This window comes from Chrysemys picta, chromosome 1 (assembly GCF_011386835.1).
Source record: "Chrysemys picta bellii isolate R12L10 chromosome 1, ASM1138683v2, whole genome shotgun sequence".
Classification (NCBI taxonomy): Eukaryota; Metazoa; Chordata; order Testudines; family Emydidae; genus Chrysemys; species Chrysemys picta.
Genome location: NC_088791.1, coordinates 302,438,952 through 302,466,386, shown reverse-complemented (window position 1 = coordinate 302,466,386; position 27,435 = coordinate 302,438,952). Strand labels below are relative to the sequence as shown.

The window sequence follows — 27,435 nt, the reverse complement described above, 5'->3', positions numbered from 1 at the left end:
GTTGGGAAATTTAACCAAATTTAAGGATAGGGACAATTGTGTAAATGGAAAGACCCCAGCACAAGGAGGCCTTAGAGATTCATGGGTATATCCACCTAAATAAATTCTTCTCCAATTCATCTCAGTTAAGCATTCCACTTAGTATACTGCTTGAGGACAATGCAGAATGGCACTGGGATGATTAGTAAGACAAAAGTTTACGGGAACTAAAATAAAGTGGTCATGGAAGCATCATTGCTGAAATAATTTGACATTACAAACAGCCTAAGATCTGAGTTGACGCAACCTCACAAAGGTTGGGGGCTGTTTTTCTGGCAGACAATAACTTAATGACAAATGCTTACAAAGCATTATCTAAACTACAACAGAACTATGTCCAGACTGTTCATAAAAAAAAATTAAAAATAGCTAGCATTTTCTTCAGTTTTATGAGTTTATGGGCAGAAAGCAGCCATATTACAGAAACCATTGTTCTAAGCACTGCCTAGGTTTCAGAAAATGATCATGAAATTGCAAATAGTCTCTTTAATTGTGAAATGCAGGTCTCATAACAGCATTCTTAGGGCAGAAATGCTTTCAAGAGGGCCTATAAAGAGCTTGGCTTTTAAACTCTTGTCTGCCATCTTTATAATCTGATGCTGGAGCATAAAGATAGAAAGCTGAAAGAGGTCGGGCACCGCAAATATATGCTGAAATGATGAACACGCATTAGATGAAACATTTGTCTAAGTGGATTGCAAGCCAGGAAAGGAACACTACAAGCTGTATGCAATTCAATAGAAGACAGCAGATATAGTGGAGACCCAAAGCTAGGCTGCTTACCACTATAACAGAAAACTGGTGAATGGGACTGTGTCTTGAATCCAACTTGAGAATTATAATGTATAAAACCAGAGCTGGTCAATATTGGGAAAAAATTTTAAAAAGTTTTTTGACAAAAAAAAAAAAGAAATTTAAAAACTGAAAATTGTTTTTTTTTTCTTCAAAAAACACTATTCTGTTGTTTTGGTGGGAAAAATCAGATTTTTGTAAAAAATTCAGGTTTAGAAAAATTGGGGATTTTGTTGTCTGAAATTAAAAAAAATCACCAAAAAAGCTCCAAAATGTTTACTGAAACACTTAAAACAATTCAGTTTCCAGAAAATCAAAATATGTTTTGTTTTCATTTTTCATTGAAAAACTGAAAAAAAATATTCAAAGGAAAAAAAATTTCCTAAGAAAGTTTTCATCTTCGAAAGGCCATTTTTCCACTAAACAACTGTTTAAAAAAAAATCAAATAGCTCTTTAAAAAACTAGATTCAACTTAATTTTAAGAGAGGACATTTGGTTATTTTGATACTTGTTTTTAAAATAAAATTAAAAAAATACTGGTATCAGTTTTTATCTACCAAATACAAACAGCACAGGCATTAGCAATACAGGTTTCCTTGCACTGCCTCACCAATGTGACTCTACTGGGGAAAGGGTAGTTCAGTCTCTGGTGAGAGTGCCAATTAATTAGGGTATCAAATGTTGCAATGTTTTGGGTGATGAAGATATCCATCCACTAAGATTTGGGTTGAGGCCAAAATCTCCTTTCACATAAACTCCCAAACACCTGTCAGATTATAAAATATTTTGGTCACTGATGATTAATCCCATTATCAATAAAAAGCAACAGAGGGTCCTGTGGCACCTTTACGACTAACAGAAGTATTGGGAGAATAAGCTTTCGTGGGTAAGAACCTCACAACTTCAGATGTTAGTCTTAAAAGTGCCACAGGACCCTCTGTTGCTTTTTACAGATTCAGACTAACACGGCTACCCCTCTGATACTTGACCCCATTATCAATGAATCTCCTAAATCATTCACCATAAATTTTACTTTTAAACAACACTTTTCCCCCCGTTTCCCATTAAAACAATTAATCAATTACAAAGTGATGATATATAAATTGACAAAAATAATCAGATGCATCTTGGTTAAATCCCCTTCTAGAAAGCAAATCCAGAATGATTATAAAATAAAACTGATTCTCAAGTGTCTGTGGAGAGATTAAAATGTTATCCTGTCTCCACAACACAAACATTTGGAAAACTGCCTTCTGTTGTTTATAAGTATATTCCAGGATTCTCAAAGTCATGGCTAATGCCTCATTGTAATGTAATGTCAGGACTGGTGGAAAAAAGCAAGAGAAACAAAATTTTGAACTAGTAAAAGTACTTCTGGTTTTAAAAAAATATCTGTGGATCCCATTCAGATGCTGGTTCTCACCTTTCCCACAATTGGCCAGCCACTCTGTTGCTATATTGCTTTGCACAACATCAACTAATGAGAAGTAAGATGCAAGATTTGCAACAGTGAATCTCTGACATGCCAAGTTCAACTACTGCCTTCATTAGTTGGTCGGGGTAGAGGAGCGTTTACCGTACCCCATTGTGTTAGGTACAGACTGGGGCCCTCCCCCTGGAGGGAGAAGGAAAGGTTCCCAGAAGAAGGGGATGGGGACCCCTAGACTGAAAAGCCTTGGGGAGGAAGAGGAGCCAGGTCCTTGGGGTAATGAACATGAGAACCCTAGGCATCAGAGCCCAGATAGGGTAGACAGAAGGAAGGAGATGTGGGGAGAAGGCCAGCCCAAGCCCCTTAGAGGGAGGAGAGGGACAACTGGAGCTCCCCACAACACAGCTCCCAGGAGAAGAAACGGGGACCCTGCTTGGTGGTTTAGGGGAACCTGAGGCCTGGGGTTTCCAGCAGGAGGCTCGACTCCCTATCGGAAGAAAAGGGGATAAAGGAGAAGGGATGCCTGCTGGGGTGCGATTGGTGTGAGGACCTGTGGGTGGTGGCAGAGCTATGGGGACATCCACCCCTGGACCAATCTACTTTTTTGCGGGTGGGGGATGAAGGAGCCTCCAGGAGATGATGCCGGTGATTGCCCGAAAGAGGGGGAGAGGCTTCCCCGGATGAACCCCACCAGACAGGGGTGGAGAGGCTGAGGAAGGACAAACCTGGTGGTTCATAAGGGGGGAGGTGTGTGACAGGGTGCTGGCTAGAAAACCCTGAGCCAGACCTTGGTCACACCAGCTCCAATCAGGAAAGGGGAACTTGAGCTGGCTGAGTAAGCCTAGGCCTAAGTGGCAAACGGGGAACAGCTGCCGGCCTTGTTATCCAGGGGCTACATAGAGGCTGTCAGGAAGGAAGCCACGGGAGAGGAAAGGGAGGAGTCAGGGAGTTAGAGGCTGCTCTCCCCTGCTGGCTGCAGAAGCTAGAAGTCCCTGAGGCTGTTTGCCTGACACTGTCTGTAGCTACCCTGGACTTCAGAAAAGCAGACTTTGACTCCCTCAGGGAACAGATGGGCAGGATCCCCTGGGAGAATAACATGAAGGGCAAAGGGGTCCAGGAGAGCTGGCTGTATTTTAAAGAATCCTTATTGAGGTTGCAGGAACAAACCATCCCGATGTGTAGAAAGAATAGTAAATATGGCAGGCGACCAGCTTGGCTAAACAGTGAAATCCTTGCTGATCTTAAACGCAAAAAAGAAGCTTACAAGAAGTGGAAGATTGGACAAATGACCAGGGAGGAGTATAAAAATATTGCTCAGGTGTGCAGGAGTGAAATCAGGAAGGCCAAATCACACTTGGAGTTGCAGTTAGCAAGAGATATTAAGAGTAACAAGAAGGGTTTCTTCAGGTATGTTAGCAACAAGAAGAAAATCAAGGAAAGTGTGGGCCCCTTACTGAATGAGGGAGGCAACCTAGTGACCGAGGATGTGGAAAAAGCTAATGTACTCAATGATTTTTTTGCCTCTGTCTTCACGCACAAGGTCAGCTCCCAGATTGCTGCACTGGGCAGTACAGCATGGGGAGAAGGTGACCAACCCTCTGTGGAGAAAGAAGTGGTTCGGGACTATTTAGAAAAACTGGATGTGCACAAGTCCATGGGGCCGGATGCGCTGCATCCGAGGGTGCTAAAGGAGTTGGCGGGTGAGATTGCAGAGCCATTAGCCATTATTTTTGAAAACTCATGGCGATCGGGGGAGGTCCCAGATGACTGGAAAAAGGCTAATGTAGTGCCCATCTTTAAAAAAGGGAAGAAGGAGGATCCGGGGAACTACAGGCCAGTCAGCCTCACCTCAGTCCCTGGAAAAATCATGGAGCAGGTCCTCAAGGAATCAATTATGAAACATTTAGCGGAGAGGAAAGTGATCAGGAACAGTCAGCATGGATTCACGAAGGGGAAGTCGTGCCTGACTAACCTAATTGCCTTCTATGATGAGATAACTGGCTCTGTGGATGAGGGGAAAGCAGTGGATGTGTTATTCCTTGACTTTAGCAAAGCTTTTGATAAGGTCTCCCACAGTATTCTTGCCGCCAAGTTAAAGAAGTATGGGCTGGATGAATGGACTGTAAGGTGGATAGAAAGCTGGCTAGATCGTCGGGCTCAACGGATAGTGATCAATGGCTCCATGTCTAGTTGGCAGCCGGTATCAAGCGGAGTGCCCCAAGGGTCGGTCCTGAGGCCGGTTTTGTTTAATATCTTTATTAATGATCTGGAGGATGGTGTGGACTGCACTCTCAGCAAGTTTGCAGATGACACTAAACTAGGAGGCGTGGTAGATACACTAGAGGGTAGGGATCGGATACAGAGGGACCTAGACAAATTAGAGGATTGGGCCGAAAAAAACCTGATGAGGTTCAACAAGGACAAGTGCAGAGTCCTGCACTTAGGACGGAAGAATCCCATGCACTGCTACAGAGTAGGGACCGAATGGCTAGGTAGCAGTTCTGCAGAAAAGGACCTAGGGGTCACAGTGGACGAGAAGCTGGATATGAGTCAACAGTGTGCTCTTGTTGCCAAGAAGGCTAACGGCATTTTGGGCTGTATAAGTAGGGGCATTGCCAGCAGATCGAGGAACGTGATCGTTCCCCTTTATTCGACATTGGTGAGGCCTCATCTGGAATACTGTGTCCAGTTTTGGGCCCCACACTACAAGAAGAATGTGGAAAAATTGGAAAGAGTCCAGCGGAGGGCAACAAAAATGATTAGGGGTCTGGAGCACATGACTTACGAGGAAAGGCTGAGGGAACTGGGATTGTTTAGTCTCCAGAAGAGAAGAATGAGGGGGGATTTGATAGCAGCCTTCAACTACCTGAAGGGGGGTTCCAAAGAGGATGGAGCTCGGCTGTTCTCAGTGGTGGCAGATGACAGAACAAGGAGCAATGGTCTCAAGTTGCAGTGGGGGAGGTCCAGGTTGGATATCAGGAAAAACTATTTCACTAGGAGGGTGGTGAAACACTGGAATGCATTACCTAGGGAGGTGGTGGAGTCTCCTTCCTTGGAGGTTTTTAAGGCCCGGCTTGACAAAGCCCTGGCTGGGATGATTTAGCTGGGAATTGGTCCTGCTTTGAGCAGGGGGTTGGACTAGATGACCTCTTGAGGTCCCTTCCATCTCTGATATTCTATGATTCTATGATTCTATGATACAAATGGTGGGAACTTGTACTCTAAATAAAGAGCATGGGTGATTGCACCAAAGCAGAGGTCTCTGGCTGATTTGTGGGTGCAGAAGTGGCAGAAGATAAAGGGGCACACTTGTGCCCGTTACAAGGGGATCGTCTCTTAAATAATTACATAAATAAAATAAGAATAAGAATCCTGCCATTTTCTGTACTCCGGCACTTCCCAAAACTGTGTATCTATATAGTAGTTACATTAAAAATACATTGAAAGTCCTTTGCCCAAATGTTACTATCAAACACATATGCATTGTTGTTGATAACTATAGTGGTAGCTGTAATGAGATGTAACTTAGTACATCTATCTTACTTTAATTATGTTCCATTTTTTTCCTCTCATTTTGTCATGCCACTGCAGTTCAAGGCTCTGGCAAAGAAATAATACATGATATGATGGTTTCACAGTTTTCCTGACAGACCGGAAGCAATAACACTGAATCTCTTGTGAAATTTCAGCTCAATCTGGTATGGCTAAATGTTCTAGGAACCTTTGGGTTTGTCTGAAATGAACAGCCAAACCTTTTCAGGTTTACGCATCTTGGGATCCTGTGAACTAGGAGGTGCCTCTGTGGGTTAAATGTAGTTTTCATGGTCTTGGATATATAAAAGGTATCAATTTTTATGTTTATTTTGACATAGACTCCTAAGTCACTAGGGGCCAGTTTTTAAAGATATTTAGATGCCTGAAGATACAGATAGATTTCTAGTGGGATTCTCAAAAGTACCAATTAATTAGGTGCCTTGGCACTTTTGAGAATCCCACTAGAAATCTATCTGCATTTTCAGATACCTGGAGACCTTTAAAAAACTGGTCCTGGATGTTTTTGAAAGTATTCTTTGATCAGACTCTTGCAAAGGCCCTCCGTGTGCAGTGCATTTGGTGGTTATTAACTTATTTAGACTCTGCAGGATATATGAGATGCCAGTAATAACCAAAAAAAAAAAAAAAACCAAACCAAAACAGTATCTGAGTAAGTTTCTGCAGGTTAATAAAGAAAACAACTTGTGCCATGGAGGCTACAGAGTCTTTTATTAAACTACCCTGAGGACTCTAATTGAATAGACCTATTGAACAGACAGTAATTGCTTTATTCCTTTTCATTGTATGACATCCTCAGCTGCTTTCTTTTGATTTTCTGTCTAAATCTCAGTTTCAGTGGTTGAGTAGTTTACAATCCAGGGAGGAGAAGACGTCTGCAGGTGCTAGCTGTGCCAGCCTCTTGTTGGTAATGAGCTGTGTAAATAAGTTCTTCCTGTACACTTATGCCAGGGTGAATGAATGGTTATTATTTGCCAACATTTCCAAACCTTCCTTAAAATTCAGACCCTTCATTTATATTTAGGTACCTAATTAGACTCCGGGAGATTATGGACCTATTACAGGCAAAAGGCAATGAAGGATGAATCCTGCGAAGTACTGTACACCCTTAATTCCCACTGGCCTTAATGGCAGTCAGGGTCCTCAGCACCTCACAGGATCAAGCTGTGAATTAACTGGTTGCTGAATATAACTAAAATTCATGACAACATCTAGCTACTATTTAAATCATCCATCCATCTATCTATTTAATTGTATCCAAGTGGAACCGAAACAGACATGAAAACATATTTCCCCACTATATAGATTGAATTGTGTTGTATTCAAAAGTCTTACTCTAGGAGGGAAAATCAGCAAAAGTAGAAGAAATTGTTTTGATTTGACTTGAGAAATTCAGATGCAGGCTAGATTTTAATTTTAAAAATACTGTTTTTTTCTTTGGAAATGGTTAGTTTGTGGCAGGAACAAGTTAACGAAGGCTCTTAATTTTATGAAGGCAGAATTGGAAAATATTTTTTACATATAACAATGTCTCCAGTGTCACAAATAGAGAAATACTGGAATTATTGCAAAAAATATAGTGAAGCAAACTCAATATTTTTGCACAGTGCTGCTGTTGACTCATGCTCAGCAAATAGGATATTCGGATATGCTTCCATGCTCTCAGATATATTCTGCAAAGGAGTCTGTATATAGCAATGAAAATAAAATATGTCCTGCACTCAATGTGAGGTATAAATCTTGTGGAATTTGTTTTATAATATTTTAAGGTTTCATTGGCATTGCTTATGGCTTTAATATGCCGACAGTTATTATGTTTATTTAATGTACAAATTATTTTCTTGCTTTCACAAGATTCTACAGGGGATAAAAAGGGTAAACCTGGGCTTATATCTATATTACCTAAAAGATCCTTAATTTTATATATGTTAACATCTAGACCAACAGTTCATTGCTACAATCCTATACTAATTAATTTGTACACTTCTTGTTACTCTAATTAGTAATTGCCGTGCTTCCGTGCTGGTATAGCAATTTAATGGAGATATTAATCTAGAATATTTATCAATGAAGAGTGGGATTTTCAAAAGAGCCTAAGGCTCAGATACTCAAAGGATCAATGGGAGTTAGGTGCCTAAATACCTTTGAGGCGCAGGGCCCAAGTGATTTAGGAGCACAAATCCTGTTTATTTTCCATTAAACTTGAGCTCCCAAGTCACTGTAGCAGTTCTGAAAATCAGTAGGTACTTAATCTCATTGTTAAACTGAATACATAGTCATATATGAATTTTAAATTGTCCTATATTTTTTCAAAATCTTTTTTGCATGAATCCATAGTTCTATAGTGGTGATAGAATGAGTCACCATTATGAACTATATTAACCTTTTCAGTAGTAGTTTTATGTGTACTAGAACAAATCATTTGAATAGTCCTCTAAGCTGCACATTTTGTTACTTTAACAGATAAAAGGATTTCAGTTTTGGAATAACACCAATGATGGCACTTGCTTGCTTAAAAATATGACCAAGCTCCAGGTATTATGTACTGTCTTGCCAAATACTGACTCCATCAATAAAGTGTTCTGGCTACAGTAAAACAGCACATTGGGATAAATGGTCGCCTGGATGCTATAACCTTTTATATTATCTTGTAAAAATAGAGTGTTTGTAATTCTAAGCCATTGCCATTGGGATGGAAGTCAGTCATAACTGATAAAAGGCTATGTAAAACTCAAGGCTCAGAAGGTCATTGTTAATTAAAAGAACTACCTTTATTTTCTGAGCTTTCTATTCATACATTACATTATATATCAGATGCTATAGTTATGCGCATCATAGAAAAGCCCATGAGGAAATTAATAATTCTTCCTTCAGAGCAGGGCTTGAACGGTGTGCAGTAAAAAAGGCCTAGGGTCAAGCACTGAACAATAAAGAGAGAAAAAAATATTGAATACCTGCTCATTCAGTTAGCATCATCCATTTGCTACTGCAAAATATGGGGGGATATAAAACGCCCAAGTTTTTAACATGGGCAAAACCATTTTTTTTCTACCCTCTATTCTTGGAAATGGCTCGACCATTTTAGCTCACACCCTGCAAAGAAAATTGTAGCCCAAACAGTTATAGTCTGGCAAACGTATAAGCAACTGGAAGCAGGGTCTTATAATGGAAAGTGTTTGGGCAACCTTAATATGCAGAACAAAGGAAATGAATAACATTATTTGAAAAAACAGGATTTCGTTCCCTCTCATTTTTGAGCCCTGGGTTACAGTGGTTCCGAAGGTCACATAATTTATGCTTAACTTACTCTCTTAGCTCACAGATATCATATGTATTCATTGAATCTTCTTGGACAGAGATTTGTTCCACAATGAGTGTTCATTTTCCTCCACCATGCTTCCTTTGTCTCCATCTGGGTGTGTGTTATTTCATCTGGGTGGCCACATCACCCTTTATCTCTGCTCCCTCTAACAACCCAATTTCCAGTACCTGCTGATCAATGTTTTATGCTTCTTTCCTGACCTGGTAATGATTCCCCTGTTAATGTCACATCTATAAACAGTTCATACTGAACTTTTGCATATCCATTTGTAGTGTCGCTAGATATAAGCAGACTAAGCAATTGCCCCAAACAGCTCAAGGGTGCCCCAGTTTAGTATTTACCATTACCAAAATACCATTCATTGTATTTAACATGGACTTAACAAGTGTATTATTATATATTGTGTTGGTATATTTTTTGATTTGCAGAAATAATGCAATTATTATATTTAAGGGGTCAGTAAGAGGGGGTCCAAAGATACTCTGGCTTAGGTGTCCCCGGTGGGATAGCACCACCTCTTGATTCAGATACACTTTGCTCTCAATGCTCAACAAGACTATACTATCGCACTCATCCCACCTAGAATTTCTTCAGCCATGAAGTTGTGTATTTTGCACCATTTACAAGCCTCCTCCTTTCCTATAGGTTCTCACTCTCTAATAACCTGTATCAAACAATCTGACAGAAAGAACAAGGCATGGAAACAAATTGTTAAAAAAAAGCCACTAAATCCCTGTTCTTTTTACATTCAATACTATCCAGAGCCTTATTAAGCTGAATATTCTAGAGAAGACCATAGAAATACACACTCAATTTATCCAAACAAACCCACGCTGAAATATTAAAAGTGTTATGGAAACATGAAAATTAACAACAGAAAAATAGGAATTTTCCATGCCCTTTCAAGAAGGTGAGATGGACCCAACCTGGAAAATTCTACAATCTGAATACTACTACTACTAATAAAGTTATAAGAACCCAAATTATTCTTCTTAAGAATTTTCCTCTCATAGAAGTTCCTCATCTTCTTTTTCTGACACTCTTGTTCACTCTTTCCCCCAGCAATCTAGCACAACTACAGTAAGTGAGCCCTATCAATGCAGTGATGTTTTTTTGTCAGAGAAACTTTCTCTCTTGTTGTTATGTCCTCTAAGTCACTTGCAGAATGGTCCAGAAAAAAGACAGCCACCTGAAGAACAGTATATGCACACCAACCTAATACTACTATGATATCAAGATCCCATTGCCATTTGCTACATCCCCACAGAACAGACTGGGGAAAACACCAATGAGTTTATTAGAACACAGCTATTGACTATAGAATTCATAGAAGTGAATGTCCTGATTGTCTATTCCTCCATTCCTGTGCTAAGGGCAAGACTGGAGCGGGAAAGACAAAGATGGCTTAAGCCAACTTTGTTGTCACCCTATTCTTGAGTTATCTGGAGGTCTGACATAAATTAGAGCAGCCTCAGGGCTGCTCTAAACTCAAAACATTGACTGCAATGGCCCCCTATGGGTTGTCTGTCAGCTGAGAATAGTGACTGCAGCATTGATCCAGTCATGTATCATCTCTCCTCTGACTTGTCTTCTACATCAGGGGCTGTGATTTGGGCTCCTGTAGTGCTGGTTTGGCAGCTGTATGTTGGTTAGGGAAGCCCCTTACACCAGAGACATTTCAGGAGAGAGTTGTTTCTGCCTGGTTTCACCCCCTTTACATTGCTGGCATAGTGCAGAGGGGCAATTAGGGCAATCACACAGAATCTAGTGATGGCATGGATAATTTTTTGGGAAAGTTCTCTGGCCTGTGTTATACAAGGAGGTCAGACTAGATGATCACAATGGTCCCTTGTGGCCTTGGAATCTATGAATCTAGTGATGAAAAAGATTGGTCTGTCTCACTCCCTCACTTCTATTGTTTATTGCTCTTGCTCTTTCCAACTTACTCTTGCTCATTGCCTCAATGGTGGTAAGGTCTTCAGGGCAGGGATGATATCTTTTTATTTTTCCTGTGAAAACAACTAGCAACCTTCAGGATGCCAATTAATAACTACTAATAATTAAGGCTGCAAGTTTGTCACGGAGGTCATGGAAGTCATGGATTCCGTGACTTTCTGTGATCTCCGTGACTGGGCCAGTCACACCGGCCGCTGCTGGGGCAGTCTCGGGACACTCCCCACCCCCAGCAACAGCAGGAGTTTAGGTGGGGGCTCAGGGCTGGGGGTTCAGGTGCGGAGAGGAGGAGGGCTCTGGCCGGCGCTTTCCTGAGGGTGGTCTCCCCGGAAGTGGCAACATGTCCTTCCCTCAGCTCCTAGCTCCCACGGTTCCCAGCCAATGGGAACTCATGGAGTTAGGAGCTTAGGGAGGGATATGTCACCACTTCCGAGAAGCTGGATAGGGAGCCTGCCAGACCCGCCAACCCCCGCACCAGAGGGGGTTCTGGGCTGCTCCCAGCAGAGCACCCGCAGTGCCCCCGGACTCCCTCCCCGAGCACCTGTGCTGCTCACCGGGCTGCCCCCTCAGCGCCTGCACACCCCCAAGCACCTGCAGTACTCTCAAGATTAGTCAGGTATATAGTACAAATCATGGACAGGTCATGGGCTGTGAATTTTTATTTCCTACCCATGACTTTTACTAAAAATGCCCGTGACTAAAACATAGCCTTAAAAATAATAGTTTCCCTGGCAGTGAAGGATTTCTCCCTATTGTACCTTTAGTCTTGTTTAGATAGAAATTCCACCACTTCAATTGGGAGGCCGTTCCACAAACGAATAGATCTGACTGTCAGGAAGTTTATCCAGATATTAAGCCTAAATGTTCTTCTTTTTAGTTTTATTCCCTTAGTCCTAGTTATACTGACTTTTATTACTGCAGAGATAATCACCAGGTATTGTAATATAACGTGTATCATCAAGTAAATTGTCTAAAACAAAAAAATGAATGAAGAAACTTTCTTAAATGATCTTTTTTTCTTATAAAATTAACTGTTTCTTTGAGTAAGTAGCCTGATACAGGTTCTTCCACTGAGTTTCCTATTCTAAGGACTCTTAACATATGTTAATTATACACATTGACTCTTACATACTAGTAGGAAAATGGTAATTAATGTTTGATCTTTATAGAGTTTAGATAATTATGGACAATTTTAATGCTTCCTAAGTATTAAATCATGGAGCCATTATATATTATGAGATCCATACTGAGGATAAGTCAGGAATATGTATAGCTCCCATTTGTCTGTACTCACAGTAAGAAAGGTAACATTAAAATGTAAATTACATTCAGAACTGCCCTAACAAGGAGAAAGAAACATGAGTCTATTGTTTAAAAAAGTTAATAGCCTTGAGCTCTGTTGTAGCTGCTCCAGGATAACCTTTGCTTTGGGAAAGGGGATTAGTTAGTTACATTGCCAGTTTTAAAATAGGACTTTTACCCTAGAGCTACATAAGTTCAGTATATGCTTCAAAATGTATCTGCATCCAGTAAGCAGAAATGTATAATTTACCTACCCATATGTCAAACTGGGATAATGATACTATCCATTTTAAAGCATTTTAGAGCTATATAACAGCTAAGTATTGATGATGATGATGATGATTATCCCCCAATCCAGGGACATTGGGGAGAGGGGGTACTGTGGCCTCCTGGCATTGTGATACTGGAAAACTGCAGACTGGGCCGGAGCTGAGCAGCTGCAGGGTAGCTGAGGAAGGCTCCCTGCTCAAGATAGGAGTCTCTATCTGAAAGGAAGGAATGTGCCAGTGCAACAGGATCGGTACTTGGTCCACTGGGTTCTGTTTGTTTCATGTTAATACAAAAACTGTACTAACTAATTAGAAAAGATTTAAAAAAAAAATGAATCCCAAATCCTGACATTAGCTTGGCTCCTCAATATGATTTGTAACTCTAACCAGCTCGACAGACTGATTAATTTCTTGGCAAAAACAATAGCTATATTTTGGCGTCTTTTTAGATTAAAAACAAGATTTATCAAACAAAGGACAATAAATCTTGGAGCTCAGCTGTGGCACTGAGGTGTGGCCCAGTGCCGGGAAGTGAGGGAAGCTGTGTGACCCCGTCCCCAGGGCAAACTCCAGAAGGCAACATACCTCACAAAGCACAATCCCTCTCAGAGCATATCAGCATGCAGGAGTCTGTGCATGTTGCACTCTTCTTTTGGACATGCATCCCTGCTGCTGGGGAGTGTCGGAGACAGAAGGAACAGTCCCTTCTCATTCCCCTCCATGAGTGGTCAGGCACTATCTAGCTGCATTCTGAGGACTTGTCTACATGGGTCCACAGTTTGAACCTTGTGGATGTGCACTGCAGCGCGCACTATCATGCTGCTCAGTAACTATCCCATGTGGATGCTGCAGGTGCAAACTAAAAGGTATCTAGGTTGCACCCACATGAAAAAAGAACAGGAGTACTTGTGGCACCTTAGAGACTAACAAATTTATTAGAGCATAAGTAAGAGAAAAAAAACAAGTCTCTGGAGTACATCCACAGCTGGGATGGGTCATTCAGCAGCTTTTTATATTCTCTTGCAGTCAGGGCCGGCTCCAGGCACCAGCCCACCAAGCTTGTGCTTGGGGCGGCACCTGGAGGGGGGGCGGCGTGGCGCTCTGGCCGCCGGGGAGAGCGGGGCCGCGACAGGGCTCGCCGCCCTCCCCCCGGCACTCCGGCTGCCGGGGAGAGCGAAGCCCCGGCCGGGCTCGCCGCCCTCCCCCCGGCGCTCCAGCCGCCGGGGAGAGCGGAGCCGCGGCGGGCACTCCGCCCTCCCCCCAGCGCTCTGGCCACCGGGGAGAGCGGAGCCCTGGCCGGCTCACCACCTTCCCCCCGGCGGCCAGAGCGCTGGGGAGAGCGGAGCCCCGGCCGGGCTCTCCGCCCTCCTCCCAGGGCTCCAGCCGCCAGCGGAGCTGCGGCGGGCTCGCCGCCCTCCCCCCCGCACTCCAGCTGGTCGGGGAGAGCCGCCCGCTGCCGGGCTCAGCGCCCTCCCCTGCCGCACTCCGGCCGGGGGGCCGGGGGGGGGGAGCGGCGGGAGGCTTTTTTGCCTGAGGCAGCAAAAAAGCCAGAGCCGGCCCTGCTTGCAGTTCCTCCATCTTGTCTTCAATCCTGCTTCTTGCTTCTGGAGGGACTTTGCTACAAACTGAAGCTCTAAACAAAGGACTGAATGACCCATCCCAGCTGTGGATGTACTCCAGAGATTTGTTTTTTTTTTCTCTTACTTAATTGGCCTCTCAGAGTTGGTAAGACAACTCCCACCTGTTCATGCTCTCTGTATGTGTGTATATGTATCTCCTCAATATTTATTCCACTCTATATGCATCCGAAGAAGTGGGCTGTAGTCCACGAAAGCTTATGCTCTAATAAATTTGTTAGTCTCTAAGGTGCCACAAGTACTCCTGTTCTTTTTGCAGATACAGACTAACACAGCTGCTACTCTGAAACCAGTTTCCACATGGGGGAGTTACAGCACAGCACACCAGCGCATGCTGAAATTCACACCCACATAGGCCGAACTGCAGGGCCATGTAGACATATCCTAAATGTCATGATCAACAACGTCTGGAGCCTTCCCAATTTGGGCCAAAAATATAAAATGCATCACCATTTTCCTTTGAAGCTAACAGATCAGGGAGTCTAGGAAGGGTTGTGGAGGTGTTCAGTGCAATAGCTTCATAGGGAACTGTGAGGATGGAAAGAAAGTCAGTGGCCTACTGTGAGGAAGGATCTGTGTGTAGCCTTATTGACACTGGACAGTAGCACCAGTTTAACTAAAGTTGCGATTTTAAACCAATGTCATGAACCTGTGTGAACCTCTGTGTGGACTCTCCTATATTGGTTTAAACCAGGTTTATTGTAGATTAGCTGATTTGTTTAGGAATAATTTTAAATTAAACCAAAATAAAGCAGAGACCATAGTACATCCTGGCAGATGTAGTGTGGCTAGTGAGGAGGGGCTAAAGGCGAGAATGGGGACATGAGGGAACTGGAACTACAGCCCCCATGAGGCACTGCACCCACTCAGGCAGACACAGAGATTAACAATCCGGTGACCCAAACAAAATATTTTGTTTTAGGTGAACCCAGGCAAAAACATTTACTTTTGATTTTCCTGACAGAAAATTCAGCAGAAATCATTCCTGCCCCCCTGTTCCCCACCGTGGAAACTTTTGATTTTAACAACACCCCATTTTCTGATGGCAAAATGTTTTGACTGAAATTTGTTAACTAGCCCTAGTCAATTTTTCACAGAAAAAAAAACATGTTTGAAAAAAGTCTGTTTTGGATTTAAAAGCTTATTGGAAAATTCTGACCAGCACTAATTATAATTTATGCACCCTTCACTATTTGTGAAATATGGCTGTGACCTTTGGAAATGTTTAAAATTAGTAACAACACACTCTGAGACTATAAGTTCTGCAAGTACTACAAACTGTCTTTTTCTCTGTCACAGAATATCCTTACAGCTAAAAACAAGAACATAAGAATGGCCCTACTGGGTCAGATCAAAGGTCCATCTAGCCCAGTATCCTGTCTTCTGACAGTGGCTAGTGCCAGGTGCCCCAGAGGGAATGAACAGAACAGGTAATCGTGAGGTGATCCATCCCCTGTTGCTCATTCCCAGCTTCTGGCAAACAGAGGCTAGGGACACCATTCCTGCCCATGCTGGCTAATAGATGGACCTATCCTCCATGATCTTATCTAGTATTTATCAAGTATTAAATAAAATGTTAAACATAAGAACATAAGAACGGCTGTACCTGGTCAGACCAAAGGTCCATCTAGCCCAGTATCCTGTCTACTGACAGTGGCCAATGCCAGGTGCCCCAGAGGGAGTGGACCAACAGGCAATGATCAAGTGATCTCTCTCCTGCCATTCATCTCCACCCTCTGACAAACAGAGGCTAGGGACACCATTCCTTACCCATCCTGGCTAATAGCCATTAATGGACTTAACCACCATGAATTTATCCAGTTCTCTTTTAAATGCTGTTATAGTCCCAGCCTTCACAACCTCCTCAGGTAAGGAGTTCCACAAGTTGACTGTGTGCTTGTGAAGAACTTCCTTGTATTTGTTTTAAACCTGCTGCCTATTAATTTCATTTGGTGACCCCTAGTTCTTGTATTATGGGAATAAGTAAATAACTTTTCCTTATCCACTTTCTCCACATCACTCATGATTTTATATACCTCTATCATATCCCCCCTTAGTCTCCTCTTTTCCAAGCTGAAGAGTCCTAGCCTCTTTAATCTCTCCTCATATGGGACCCGTTCCAAACCCCTAATCATTTTAGTTGCCCTTTTCTGAAACTTTTCTAGTGCCAGTATATCTTTTTTTAGATAGGGACTCTAAATTGAAAGATAAGAGAAGTAAATAGATTTTTTTTAAAGTGAAGCATCTAGTAAATTTCAAATTGGTAATTTATATAAATCTGCACTACAGTGGATAGAAATCAAAAAGTTATCAATTCTCATGCTACGGGGCATACATTAATCATCAGCTGAGGTCAGAAAGAAAATCCCTTGAATCTTATCCCCTTGCCCCTACCATGGTATAGAATTATAATTGGCCAGGAGCAGGCTGGCTTTTTTTTAACTTTCCTCTGAATTATCTGCTACAGTCCCCAAATACAAGATTAGATGGCCTACTGGTCTATTCTGTGATGGAATATTCCACTGTGTATTCCTCCTTCAATAATCTTCACAAAATATGTCTGAATTTAACATTTTCCACTATATTTTCTTTAGTAATACATTTACCCAGGACCCACGGTAATATCATCCATTCGACAACGGTTGGAGGTGGCCCCTGCATGTTCAAGTCCGACCTGTCGATGTGCTGAGAGGCAAGGAGCAACAGAAACAGAAAAGTCAAGTATGATGCAGTATGACAGATAAATTTGATAAATGGCTTTTTGATGAACAGCCCTAATGGGCTTTTGGGAGCGATCAGGTAGCACACAGAGAAGACAGGGAAAAGGAGTCCAATCACGGCACATGTCAACATCTTCACTGCCCAATGCCGCCTCCTCCAGCCTGGGAACTCATCGTACCAGCGGGATGCAAGCAGCTGCTGACAGTTGGGCTGGGCAACAAACTAAAGGGAAAGAGAGAAAGAACAAAGTCAATTCCATGTGATTGTTACCCATTCATTTTCTCCACAGGCCAACTTTAGGGCCATATTTTTATTGGCTTTTGGGTGGACACACAGAGGAAAGCTTCTGAGAAACCACCGTGCTTTTTACACAACCTATGCAAGTACTACTCATAATAGCAGCCCATGTGAACAAGGACTGATAAGCCCCTCCTTCCTCCAGTAAGCCGGTCACTGGAAAGAGGATGGGTGGAGAGGACAGGAGGGGACTTGGCTCAGCCCCATTGTGGCTCTCCAGGCATCTCTACCTCACCCTAAAGGTGTTGGGTGTGTGCGCCTCCATGAAGCCAGGGGCTTTTGGGAGAGATGGTGCCTACCAAAGGATACTCCCTCATGTTACTCCCCCAGAAATGGTACAGCTCATGCTGTGTACAGCATACACAGAAGCCCTTAAAATTCACTTTTTTAAAGTATTTATGCTAGTAAATCTCAACTGCTCAAGTGTTAATGGAAATCAAACACAAAAGGGTTGTGACATTGATGTTTCAACATTTGTTTTCAATTCAAATACATAGTCACAAAAAAAGTTTCCATTATTCACTCAGCTCTTGAACAGAACTTGAAGATCATCAGATAAAAGTCACTATGGAAATACAAAGAATTATTGTTGTTGCATGACTATAATTTAGCATCTTCAAAAAGTAAAATTGAATGCAATAATAAAAAAAGCTTTTCCTCATCACGTTCCCTGAAAATTCTCTAATTTAGTTCTATCTATCGGAATACTGAGCAAAGCTTATGTAGATATACTGTTTGCTTCTTGCATAACTGAAGTAAAGAACTTGCCATCCCTAATACTCCCTGCTTTTCTTAGTAAACCTTTTTCATATTCATTTTCATCCTTTACAATATTTTTACAGTTATTTTATTATTTACAATGTGTTGTATACTACCTAGCTCCTGTTTTTATTTTTACATTGTGATCTGTTTCTTAAAAGTAACTTTAAAAGTATTTTCTACAAATGTCATTTTTCATATACATATATGCACTTAATATCCATTTTCAATTTTTCAAAGAAGATTCTGGTGTATTTCAGACTTTTCTTCATATGATTTCCTTTATCATATAGTTCATATGCTAAATTTGATACAGGGAGACATAGAAGTAATAAGCAACAGAGGGTCCTGTGGCACCTTAAAGACTAACAGAAGTATTGCAGCATAAGCTTTCATGGGTGAATGCCCACTTCATCAGACGCAAGTAATGGAAATTTCCAGAGGCAGGTATAAAATCAGTATGGAGATAATGAGGTTAGTTCAGTCAGGGAGGGTGAGGTGCTCTGCTAGCAGTTGAGGTGTGAACACCAAGGGAGGAGAAACTGCTTCTGTAGTTGGATAGCCATTCACAGTCTTTCTTTAATCCTGATCTGATAGTGTCAAATTTGCAAATGAACTGGAACTCAGCAGTTTCTGTTTGGAGTCTGGTCCTGAAGTTTTTTTGCTGTTAGATGTCTACCTTTACATCTGCTATTGTGTGGCCAGGGAGGTTGAAGTGTTCTCCTACAGGCTTTTGTATATTGCCATTCCTGATATCTGACTTGTGTCCATTTATCCTCTTGCATAGTGACTGTCCAGTTTGGCCAATGTACATAGCAGAGGGGCATTGCTGGCACATGATGGCATATATAACATTGGTGGACGTGCAGGTGAATGAGCCAGTGATGTTGTAGCTGATCTGGTTAGGTCCTGTGATGGTGTTGTTGGTGTAGATATGTGGGCAGAGTTGGCATCGAGGTTTGTTGCATGGGTTGGTTCCTGAGTTAGAGTTGTTATGGTGCGGTGCGTGGTTACTGGTGAGAATATGCTTAAGGTTGGCGGGTTGTCTGTGGGCAAGGACTGGCCTGCCTCCCAAGGTCTGTGAAAGTGAGGAATCATTGTCCAGGATGGGTTGTAGATCACTGATGATGCGTTGGAGAGATTTAAGCTGAGGACTGTAGGTGATGGCCAGTGGAGTTCTGTTGGTTTCTTTTTTGTGCCTGTCTTGCAGCAGGAGGCTTCTGGGTACACGTCTGGCTCTGTTGATTTGTTTCCTTGTGTGGGTATCGTAGTTTTGAGAATGCTTGGTGAAGATCTTGTAGGTGTTGGTCTCTGTCTGAGGGGTTGCCTTCCCATGGGTTCAGATGATGAAGATGTGTAGAGAAGGGGCGTGAGTGGAGAGAGCTGAGGAAGCGTTGTTCCAGGTCAGTCATAAAAATGTTGGCATATTGTGGGGCCATGCGGGTGCCCATGGCGGTGCCACTGGTCTGGAGGTATATATTGTCACCAAATTTGAAATAATTGTGCGTGAGGATAAAGTCACAGAGTTCAGCAACAAGTTGTGCTGTGTCATCATCAGGGATACTGTTCCTGACAGCTTGTATTCCATCTGTGTGTGGGATGTTTGTGTAGAGAGCCTCTACATCCATGGTGGCTAGGATGGTGTTTTCTGGGAGGTCACCAATGCATTGTAGTTTTCTCAGGAAATCAGTGGTGTCACGGAGATAGCTGGGAGTGCTGGTGGCGTAGGGTCTGAGTAGGGAGTCCACATATCCAGACAGTCCTTCAGTGAGAGTGCCGATGCCCGAGATGATGGGGCGTCCAGGGTTTCCAGGTTTGTGCATCTTGGGTAGTAGATAGAATAACCCCAGTCGGGGCTCTAAGGGTATGTTGATTTGTTCCTTTGTTAGTGTAGGGAGTGTCCTGAGTAGATGGTGCAGTTTTGTAGTGTATTCCTCAGTGGGCTCTGAGGAAAGTGGCCTGTAGAATTTGGTATTGGAGAGTTGTCTGGCAGCCTCCTTCTGGTAGTCAGACCTGTTCATGATGACAACAGCACCTCCTTTATCAGCCTCTTTGATGATAATGTCAGGGTGGTTTCTGAGGCTGTGGATGGCATTGCGTTCTGCACGACTTAGGTTATGAGGCAAGCGATGTTGTTTTTCCACAATTTCTGCCTGTGCACGTCGGCGGAAGCATTCTATGTATAGGTCCAGACTGTCATTTCGACCCTCAGGAGGAGTCCTCTGGAAATTTCCATTACTTGCATCTGATGAAGTGGGCATTCACCCATGAAAGCTTATGCTCCAATACTTCTGTTAGTCTTTAAGGTGCCACAGGACCCTCTCTTGCTTTTTACAGATTCAGACTAACACGGCTACCCCTCTGATAGAAGTAATAGAACTGACATAAGTAGACATATAATAGGATTGACACTTCCATCAAACAGAGTAAAGGTTAAAAAAGAAACATGCTCCTTTTTGCATCAAACACACACATACTCAGTCAATCAAAATTAAAAACTTAATATAGCCATGCATTAACAATTTTTCATTTAGTTTCTGTTTGGTTCATGGAATTTGTTTTTTTAAAGCATCACTACTGAACAATTTTAGATGGCTTTGAATTCCAATCATATGCATGTAGAGTAATTATAAGTTTTATATGTCATGCTTTTTGACAAAATCTTATAATTACAGAGGGCCAGATTCTGCAATTCTTACTCATGGTAAGTAATATATTACTTTTTAAATAGTCCCTGAAATTATTGGAACTACTGGCAAGGGAAAGTATTACTCGTAGGTTTGGCAGAATCTGGCACTCAATTAAAATTCAAAGTGAATCTTTTTGTATACGTCTGGATTTTGTTAGTAAAATTAAAGGGAACCAGCTCCCTGGACCAAATTCAAACCTGCTGCATGCTGGTAGAATGTCAGTGTTTTCAATAAAGATATACTGGCTTACCATGCACTAGCTCTGAGGCTGATCCCCTGACTATTAATTTGTTATTTTTGAATGGGGAAAAAGGAAAAAAGAAAAAGGAAAAAAAAGAAAATAAGTTATACTGTAAGAAATATGAAAGGAACAAAAAGAAAAATCATACAGTGTTCTCTGTTTCTTTCATTAGGAAAAATATTAAGTCCTAAAGGTTTCAGATGTTTATCTCAAGTTAGAGCTGCATGGAATAATACCATATGCAATTAAAGCAGCTTGTTTCAATGTGATGTGCTGTCAGTGTTTTAACAAGATGTCCCTCAAAAAATTTTCACCTCACTTGGCAACGTGTGACATTCCCTGAATTTAATATTTTTTTCTCTTCCACCCCAACGTTTGACAGTTCCATGCTCTTTTCCCCTCACCACAATATCTGTCAATTCTATATCAATCTCTTTTCCTAAAAATTCATCGGTTCCATACTCCTTCCCTCTTTCCAGGCCTCACCTGCTTGATATGGGGAGTCAGGAAAAAGAACAACTTTTCCCTGGCTAATCTGAGATGTGGGGTGGAAGCAGGTGCCCCTTGGCTTGTCAGGAGTGGTTAAGGAGAAGTAAGTTTATCCTGGGTGGAAGTGTTAGAGGGCTTTCCCTTCACCCCCTCCCCTGGTTCTTTTCACGCAGACAGAAAGCAGAAGACTAGAAGTCGTAAGTGCAGGCAATTCTATGTTTATTGGGGTTAGTTCCAAGCAAGCATATCCATAGCTCTATACACCGGCAGAGTCTGTTTCCCAGTGTTCTGTTCCCAGCTCTGACGCCGCGGAGCCTTGCCTGTGTTGCCATTCCCTAGTTCCCTTTCCCATTTCCCCTTTCCCCCTCCTTAGCAGGCCTAAATATACCCTCAGTGCACAACCCTAGTCCCACTCCTTACAACTTATGATCATGTTCCATTTTGGAGGGTCATGAGTTGGGGTCTTCATCCCTCCTCTTTTGTATCCCATGCGGGGGTAAGGAGTGAGGTTGTGTTCTGACCAAGGCCAGGCTTTACTTTGGCTTTTAGTGTTTCTTATGCCTCCCCGCCCTCCAAACTCCTTGCCCCTCCTAACTGGTTGCTTGACCTTAGCTTGAGAGAAGAGCTAGGCAGACTTCTAGGGAATGCTTGTATATTATACTCCCATGGTAACCTGTAACACTTTAACTGTATCCCTTATCTTTTCCCATTGTACTAAAAGCCCCATCTGGCTGTGGGAAATGAAACACAGTCTCCTTGTTCATTGTTCTTCACACATATTAGTATAAGATAGGACTATCAAAATGTCAAACCCAAAATTCTATCTCAGGCTGACAAACAAGCCTATATGCTAACAGGTAGTAGTGAGAAGTCTGGGGGAAGGAGGGAGGGCCGGCTCCAGGCACAGCCTGGCAAGCAGGTGCTTGGGGCGGCTGCTCCGGAGGGGGCAGCACGTCCAGCTATTCGGTGGCAATTTGGCGGACGGTCCCTCACTCCCGCTTGGAGCGAAGGACCTCCCGCTGAATTGCTGCCGCAGATCGCGATTGCGATTGCGGCTTTTTTTTTTTTTTTGTGGCTGCTTGGGGCGGCCAAAACCCTGGAGCCGGCCCTGGAAGGAGGGCTCCTGTTTCTTCAAAGTGTGAGCTGGAGTCGGGCAGGCAGGCAGAGGTGGGAGACAAGTGCACTGCAGCGACTGTAGGAATCACATTCAGCGCTGCTGCTGCGTGTCCTGCCTTCCTTCCTCCTTATGCAGTTCTGGAGAGAGAACTTGGCAAAAATGGTGCTGTGCAGCTTGCAAGGTAGACATTAAAGGGGAGATTCACTTGCATCCGTGCTTTGCCAATACCAAGTGCACCTGGGGCATGGTAGCTGTAGGAGTGAGCAGCAGGTGCTCAACTCTTGTCTCAAAAAGGACTAAAATATTGATGTGAAATGAAATTAAAATGTTAATGTAACAACAAGGCTTGTTAACCAATTGGAGCTGGCCTGTAAAACAACGTTCTGCCCCAATACCCAAATATGATTTGTTCCTCTCTGATCATATGGCTATTACATGATCTAGATAAAGGAAAATTGTGGCCTTCCAAACTACAGATTCTTCATATATGTGAACAAAATGGCTAACCTCTAGCTGTCTTTTCACTATGTGATTTCTTGCCCATTCCCCAAAAGCATCTGGTCCTGACTACTGTCAAGGAAAGGATACAGTACAGATGGATAGCTGGTCTGATCCTGCATCACATTTCCTGTCTTCCATGCTAAACTAAGGATTTTTGGAAGGATAAGGAAGATGATTCTTTGGAATACACCCATTCAAAATTTGAGTTTGGTTTCTGCTCCCAACCAGCTTCCTGTTGCAGAAGTGTAGCCCTGATGCTTGTTTCTGTCAATCCTAGTGATGAGTTTACATTGGCTGATAAATAGGTTTGTTTTCAAGGCCATCTTCAAAATGAAAAAGGCTAGAATATTATTTTTAAATGAAAGTTGAGATCCATTAGCAGGGCCCCTTGAGATCCCTCCAACTCAGCAGCGTGTTTCAATACAACTGGGAAAATGGTTTTGAGAGGGTTCATGTTCATATTCTCTGAAACCCTCTTTACAGGGCAGGTTTGGATTTGTTCACTGAGTCATTTTCACTGAGGCTGAAGTTGTAATTAAAGTATCTTGCACGCTTTGAACGAAATCAAGTCCACTTCTCCAGGAACCAATTAACATCAAGAACCTCTGACATGTAATTAAACACAAATTTTAAATGAAAGATGTGCATGCATCTCCCATTTATCTTTTCCTTATCTGTTTAGTTTATGAGCAACTGAAAACTGAAAACAATGACCTAGATGTCCTCTTCCACTAAATGCCAAATATCAAGTAACTCCATATACAAATACCAATGAGACATTAATCTAATGTACTTTAAACAAGCGAGCAGATGTAAAAAACACGAAACAAGAATAACTGTGTGCATGTTTCAAAACATGTCTAAACATGCCATGTGAGTCCTATATGAGCTGCAGACATAGTGAAGTGGCTCTTGTGGTGCAGAACACAGGCAGAGATATAAAACAGAATCCATGAAGCAGCATGTCCAGATGCAGATGATTTATTAATCTACAAAAGATCCAGACCTCAATTTCATGGTTTTATATGATAACAGCATTGACATAGCTAGTGAACAATTTCCTCAAGTAGCAATAAATCTCCTTTCATTGCAACCGTTTCTTTTGACTACCCAGTTCTATCAGCCATATATCTAATCCAGGCCTTCCCCACATGTTTTGTTTAGACCTCCTGAAAATAACTCTACATCTGCTCCAGACACATTTTCAAATTTACACTTGTTGACTTTATTTCTAAAAGTATTGTACAAGTGAATCACAAATTTCCTGTATCATTTGAACAAGAGTAAATCACTTGACTCATTTTTGTAGGTGGATGGTACAAGCAAGTATTGTGTATGATTTTCACTAGAGATATATAAATGCATTACACAAGCTTAATAAGAAATACTATTAAGCAGTATGGTTCAGTGAATAGGGGACTGGTTTATTCATAGATTCTAAGGCCAGTCTGATCATCTATTCTGACCTCCTGCATAACAGGTCACTGATTCAGAGTGATCTGGATTGCTTGATAAACTGGGTGCAAGCAAACAGTGTGTATTTTAATAAGGTTAAATGTAAATGTATACATCTGGGAACAAAGAATGTTATAGAAGTTACACTATAGGGGAGTCTATCCTGGGAATCAGTGACTTAGAAAAAGATTTTGGGGTTTTGGTGAATAATAAGCTGAACATGAGCTCCCAGTTTGACACAGTGGCCAAAAGAGCTAATGTGATACTTGGATGCATAAACAGGGGAATCTCAAGTAGAAGGAAAGAAGTTATTTTCCCTCTGTATTTGGCACTGGTGCAACCACTGTGAGAATACTGTGCCAGTTCTGGTGCCACAATTCAAGAAGGTTGTTCATAAATTGGAAGGGGCCCAGAGAAGAGCCATGAAAATGATTACAGGATTAGAAAATAGGCCTAATAGTGATATATTCAATGAGGGTCAATCTATTTATCTTAACAAAGAGAAGATTAAGGGGTGACTTGATTAAAATCTATAAGTACCTACACGGGGAACAAATATTTAATAATGAGCTCTGCGATTTAGCAGGGAAAGGTATAACATGATCCAATGACCGGAAGGTGAAGCTAGCCAAATTCAGCCTCAAATAAGGCATACATTTTCAACAGTGAGAGTAATTAACCATTGGAACAATTTACCAAGGGTTGCAGTGGATTCTCCATCATTGACCATCTTTAAATCAAGACTAGATGTTTTTCTAAAATATACGCTCTAGGAATTATTCTGGGGGAGTTCTATGGCCTGTGTAATATAGGAGGTTAGACAAGATAATCACAATTGTCCCTTCTGGCCTTAGAATCTATGAAACTGCATCTTACGATGGAAAACTTCCATAGAATTTTTTTTTAGCAACTCTGTCAGATATCTTTAAAAATCTGACCTAGAGTCACGGATAGCATTGGTTAATATATTTTAATCTTCATATTGTTCATTAGCCTCAGTGTCTCCACCAGGACTACAACATTGACTGTTCATAAATTTAGCAAGTTTCATTTTCAGCAATGCCAGATGTTCTCCATTATCTGGTAGTAATTTGGATAGCAGATCTTCTATAATAAATCCTGTTATGCTAAAAGTCCTTCATGCATGCTCTTCAAGATTTGCCATTGCTGTGGGGAGGAGGGGGCAATTTATGATTCCCAAAGTGAAGCTTACAAGATCAGCCCAGTATGATTTCTTTGCTTTCCAGTATTCCAATGTACAGTTTGGAATATCCGTAAGTGGCTTATCAGGAGGATACTAACTCACAATTCAAAAAATGGATTGCTCAGCCTTTGGTTGGAATAGCATAAAAGCAATCTGTGCAAAATGTCTATGAAACTGGTGTCTGTAGCCTGATATCTGTGCATTCGTGAGTCATAGAATTGCTGTTAATGTTAATGCTGGGAAATGGTGAGTGAAGAGAGAACACGGAAGCTGTTGAAGCAGTTATTTGCAGAGCTCTGCCCCTTCTGTTAGAAGATTCATGTCATATCTTCTTACAGTGTTTGTCTTCTGTCATATCATGTCACAACTAAGAAACTTTGAACCTAAGATCTTGGACTGAGGCAATCATATGATTTGTGGGTTTGATCCCGTTTAAGACAGACAGACACACATACACACACACACACACACATAGATTGATGGGTCAGTAACTGTTGCAAATCCCTACTATAAGACTATTCCATTTCAGTATAATATTCAGTAGATTCTACACTGCAGTTAAATTAGGCACTGATTCAGCAAGGTACTTAAGCATATGTCTAACTTTAAGCACATTACTTGCTCCATTGAAGTCATTAGGCCTAGTCACATGCTTAAAGTTAAGCTGATGCTTAAGTACCTTGCTGAATTGTAGCCTTAATTATAAAATAATTGTTTTTACATTTTTCTATCTTAATGTTTTATGACTGTAAAAAAGCAGATTCTTTGTCTCACTGGTTTATTATGTTTGCACTGCTTATCCAGAATATTGTCCTTGAAGTCTGTTTCTCCTTTCTTAACTGGAAAGTTTACATTCTAAGGTATCAATAACCTCTTTTGCACCAGTGGTGTTATATTATGTGTTCTTTGACATGATATTTCTTGATCCGTTTTATTAGCAGTCACTGTGTTTCTCATTTTCATGTACAATGTGTTCCTAGGACTTTCCAGCAATTTGGAAGCATGAAGGATGTTTTCCAGCAAAGATACCCCTGGCTGTTCTGCTTTAGTCTATTCATGTGATTCTACCTTGCTACAAATGATTCTGAATTCCTTCTCGCGGATCTTACCTACAGGCCTGTTTCTTTAGTGTGTGGTAGCAGGGTCCACATAGAACGTTACTGAACAGCAAGCTAGTACACTGTAATTTCACACCAAAATTGCTGCACCCTTACATCCCTGGTAGACAGGCCCTTCTCAAGTTCTCAAGTTTCACGTTGTTGTTGACTTATTCTGATCAGTAGTTTTGCCGCATTAAGGTTGATGTTAATATATTTCCTATTGACAACAAACGCTTTTCTCAGATACTATGGATAACATCAGATAAAGAGAAAGCAACAGAAAGATGCCAGTTAAAGATTGATCCTGCAAATACTTACACACATATTTAGGACCAATTCACATCCTTACAGGTAAGCATGTGAATAAGTGTTTTTAGGACTGAGACTGAAGCCTTTTAAATTCTTGCACTCTCTCTATTAATATACCCGGGATCATCATGATGAGGATAATGACCTGCAATCCAGGAAATACACAAAGGACTTCAGAAATGCATTATAAACTAAAGATTTTTTTTAAACAAATGATCTATTTGCAGAACTGTAATGCCTAGAGGCTTCAGTCAGA

At 41.7% G+C, this 27,435-nt stretch overlaps 1 protein-coding gene across 5 annotated transcripts in view; it reads right to left on the bottom strand.

The window, feature by feature from the left end:
* TRPC4 (transient receptor potential cation channel subfamily C member 4) overlaps positions 1–27,435 on the bottom strand; it is a 211,898-nt gene that overhangs the window by 38,179 nt on the left and 146,284 nt on the right. For 4 of the 5 annotated variants that reach the window (XM_065581286.1, XM_065581289.1, XM_065581288.1 and 1 more), the window contains one exon: positions 16,903–17,239. In XM_065581286.1, the coding sequence (XP_065437358.1) occupies positions 16,903–17,239 (337 nt within the window). Of the gene's footprint in view, positions 1–16,902; positions 17,240–27,435 lie in introns of those variants that run through there. The other variant, XM_065581290.1, reaches the window with a different exon arrangement.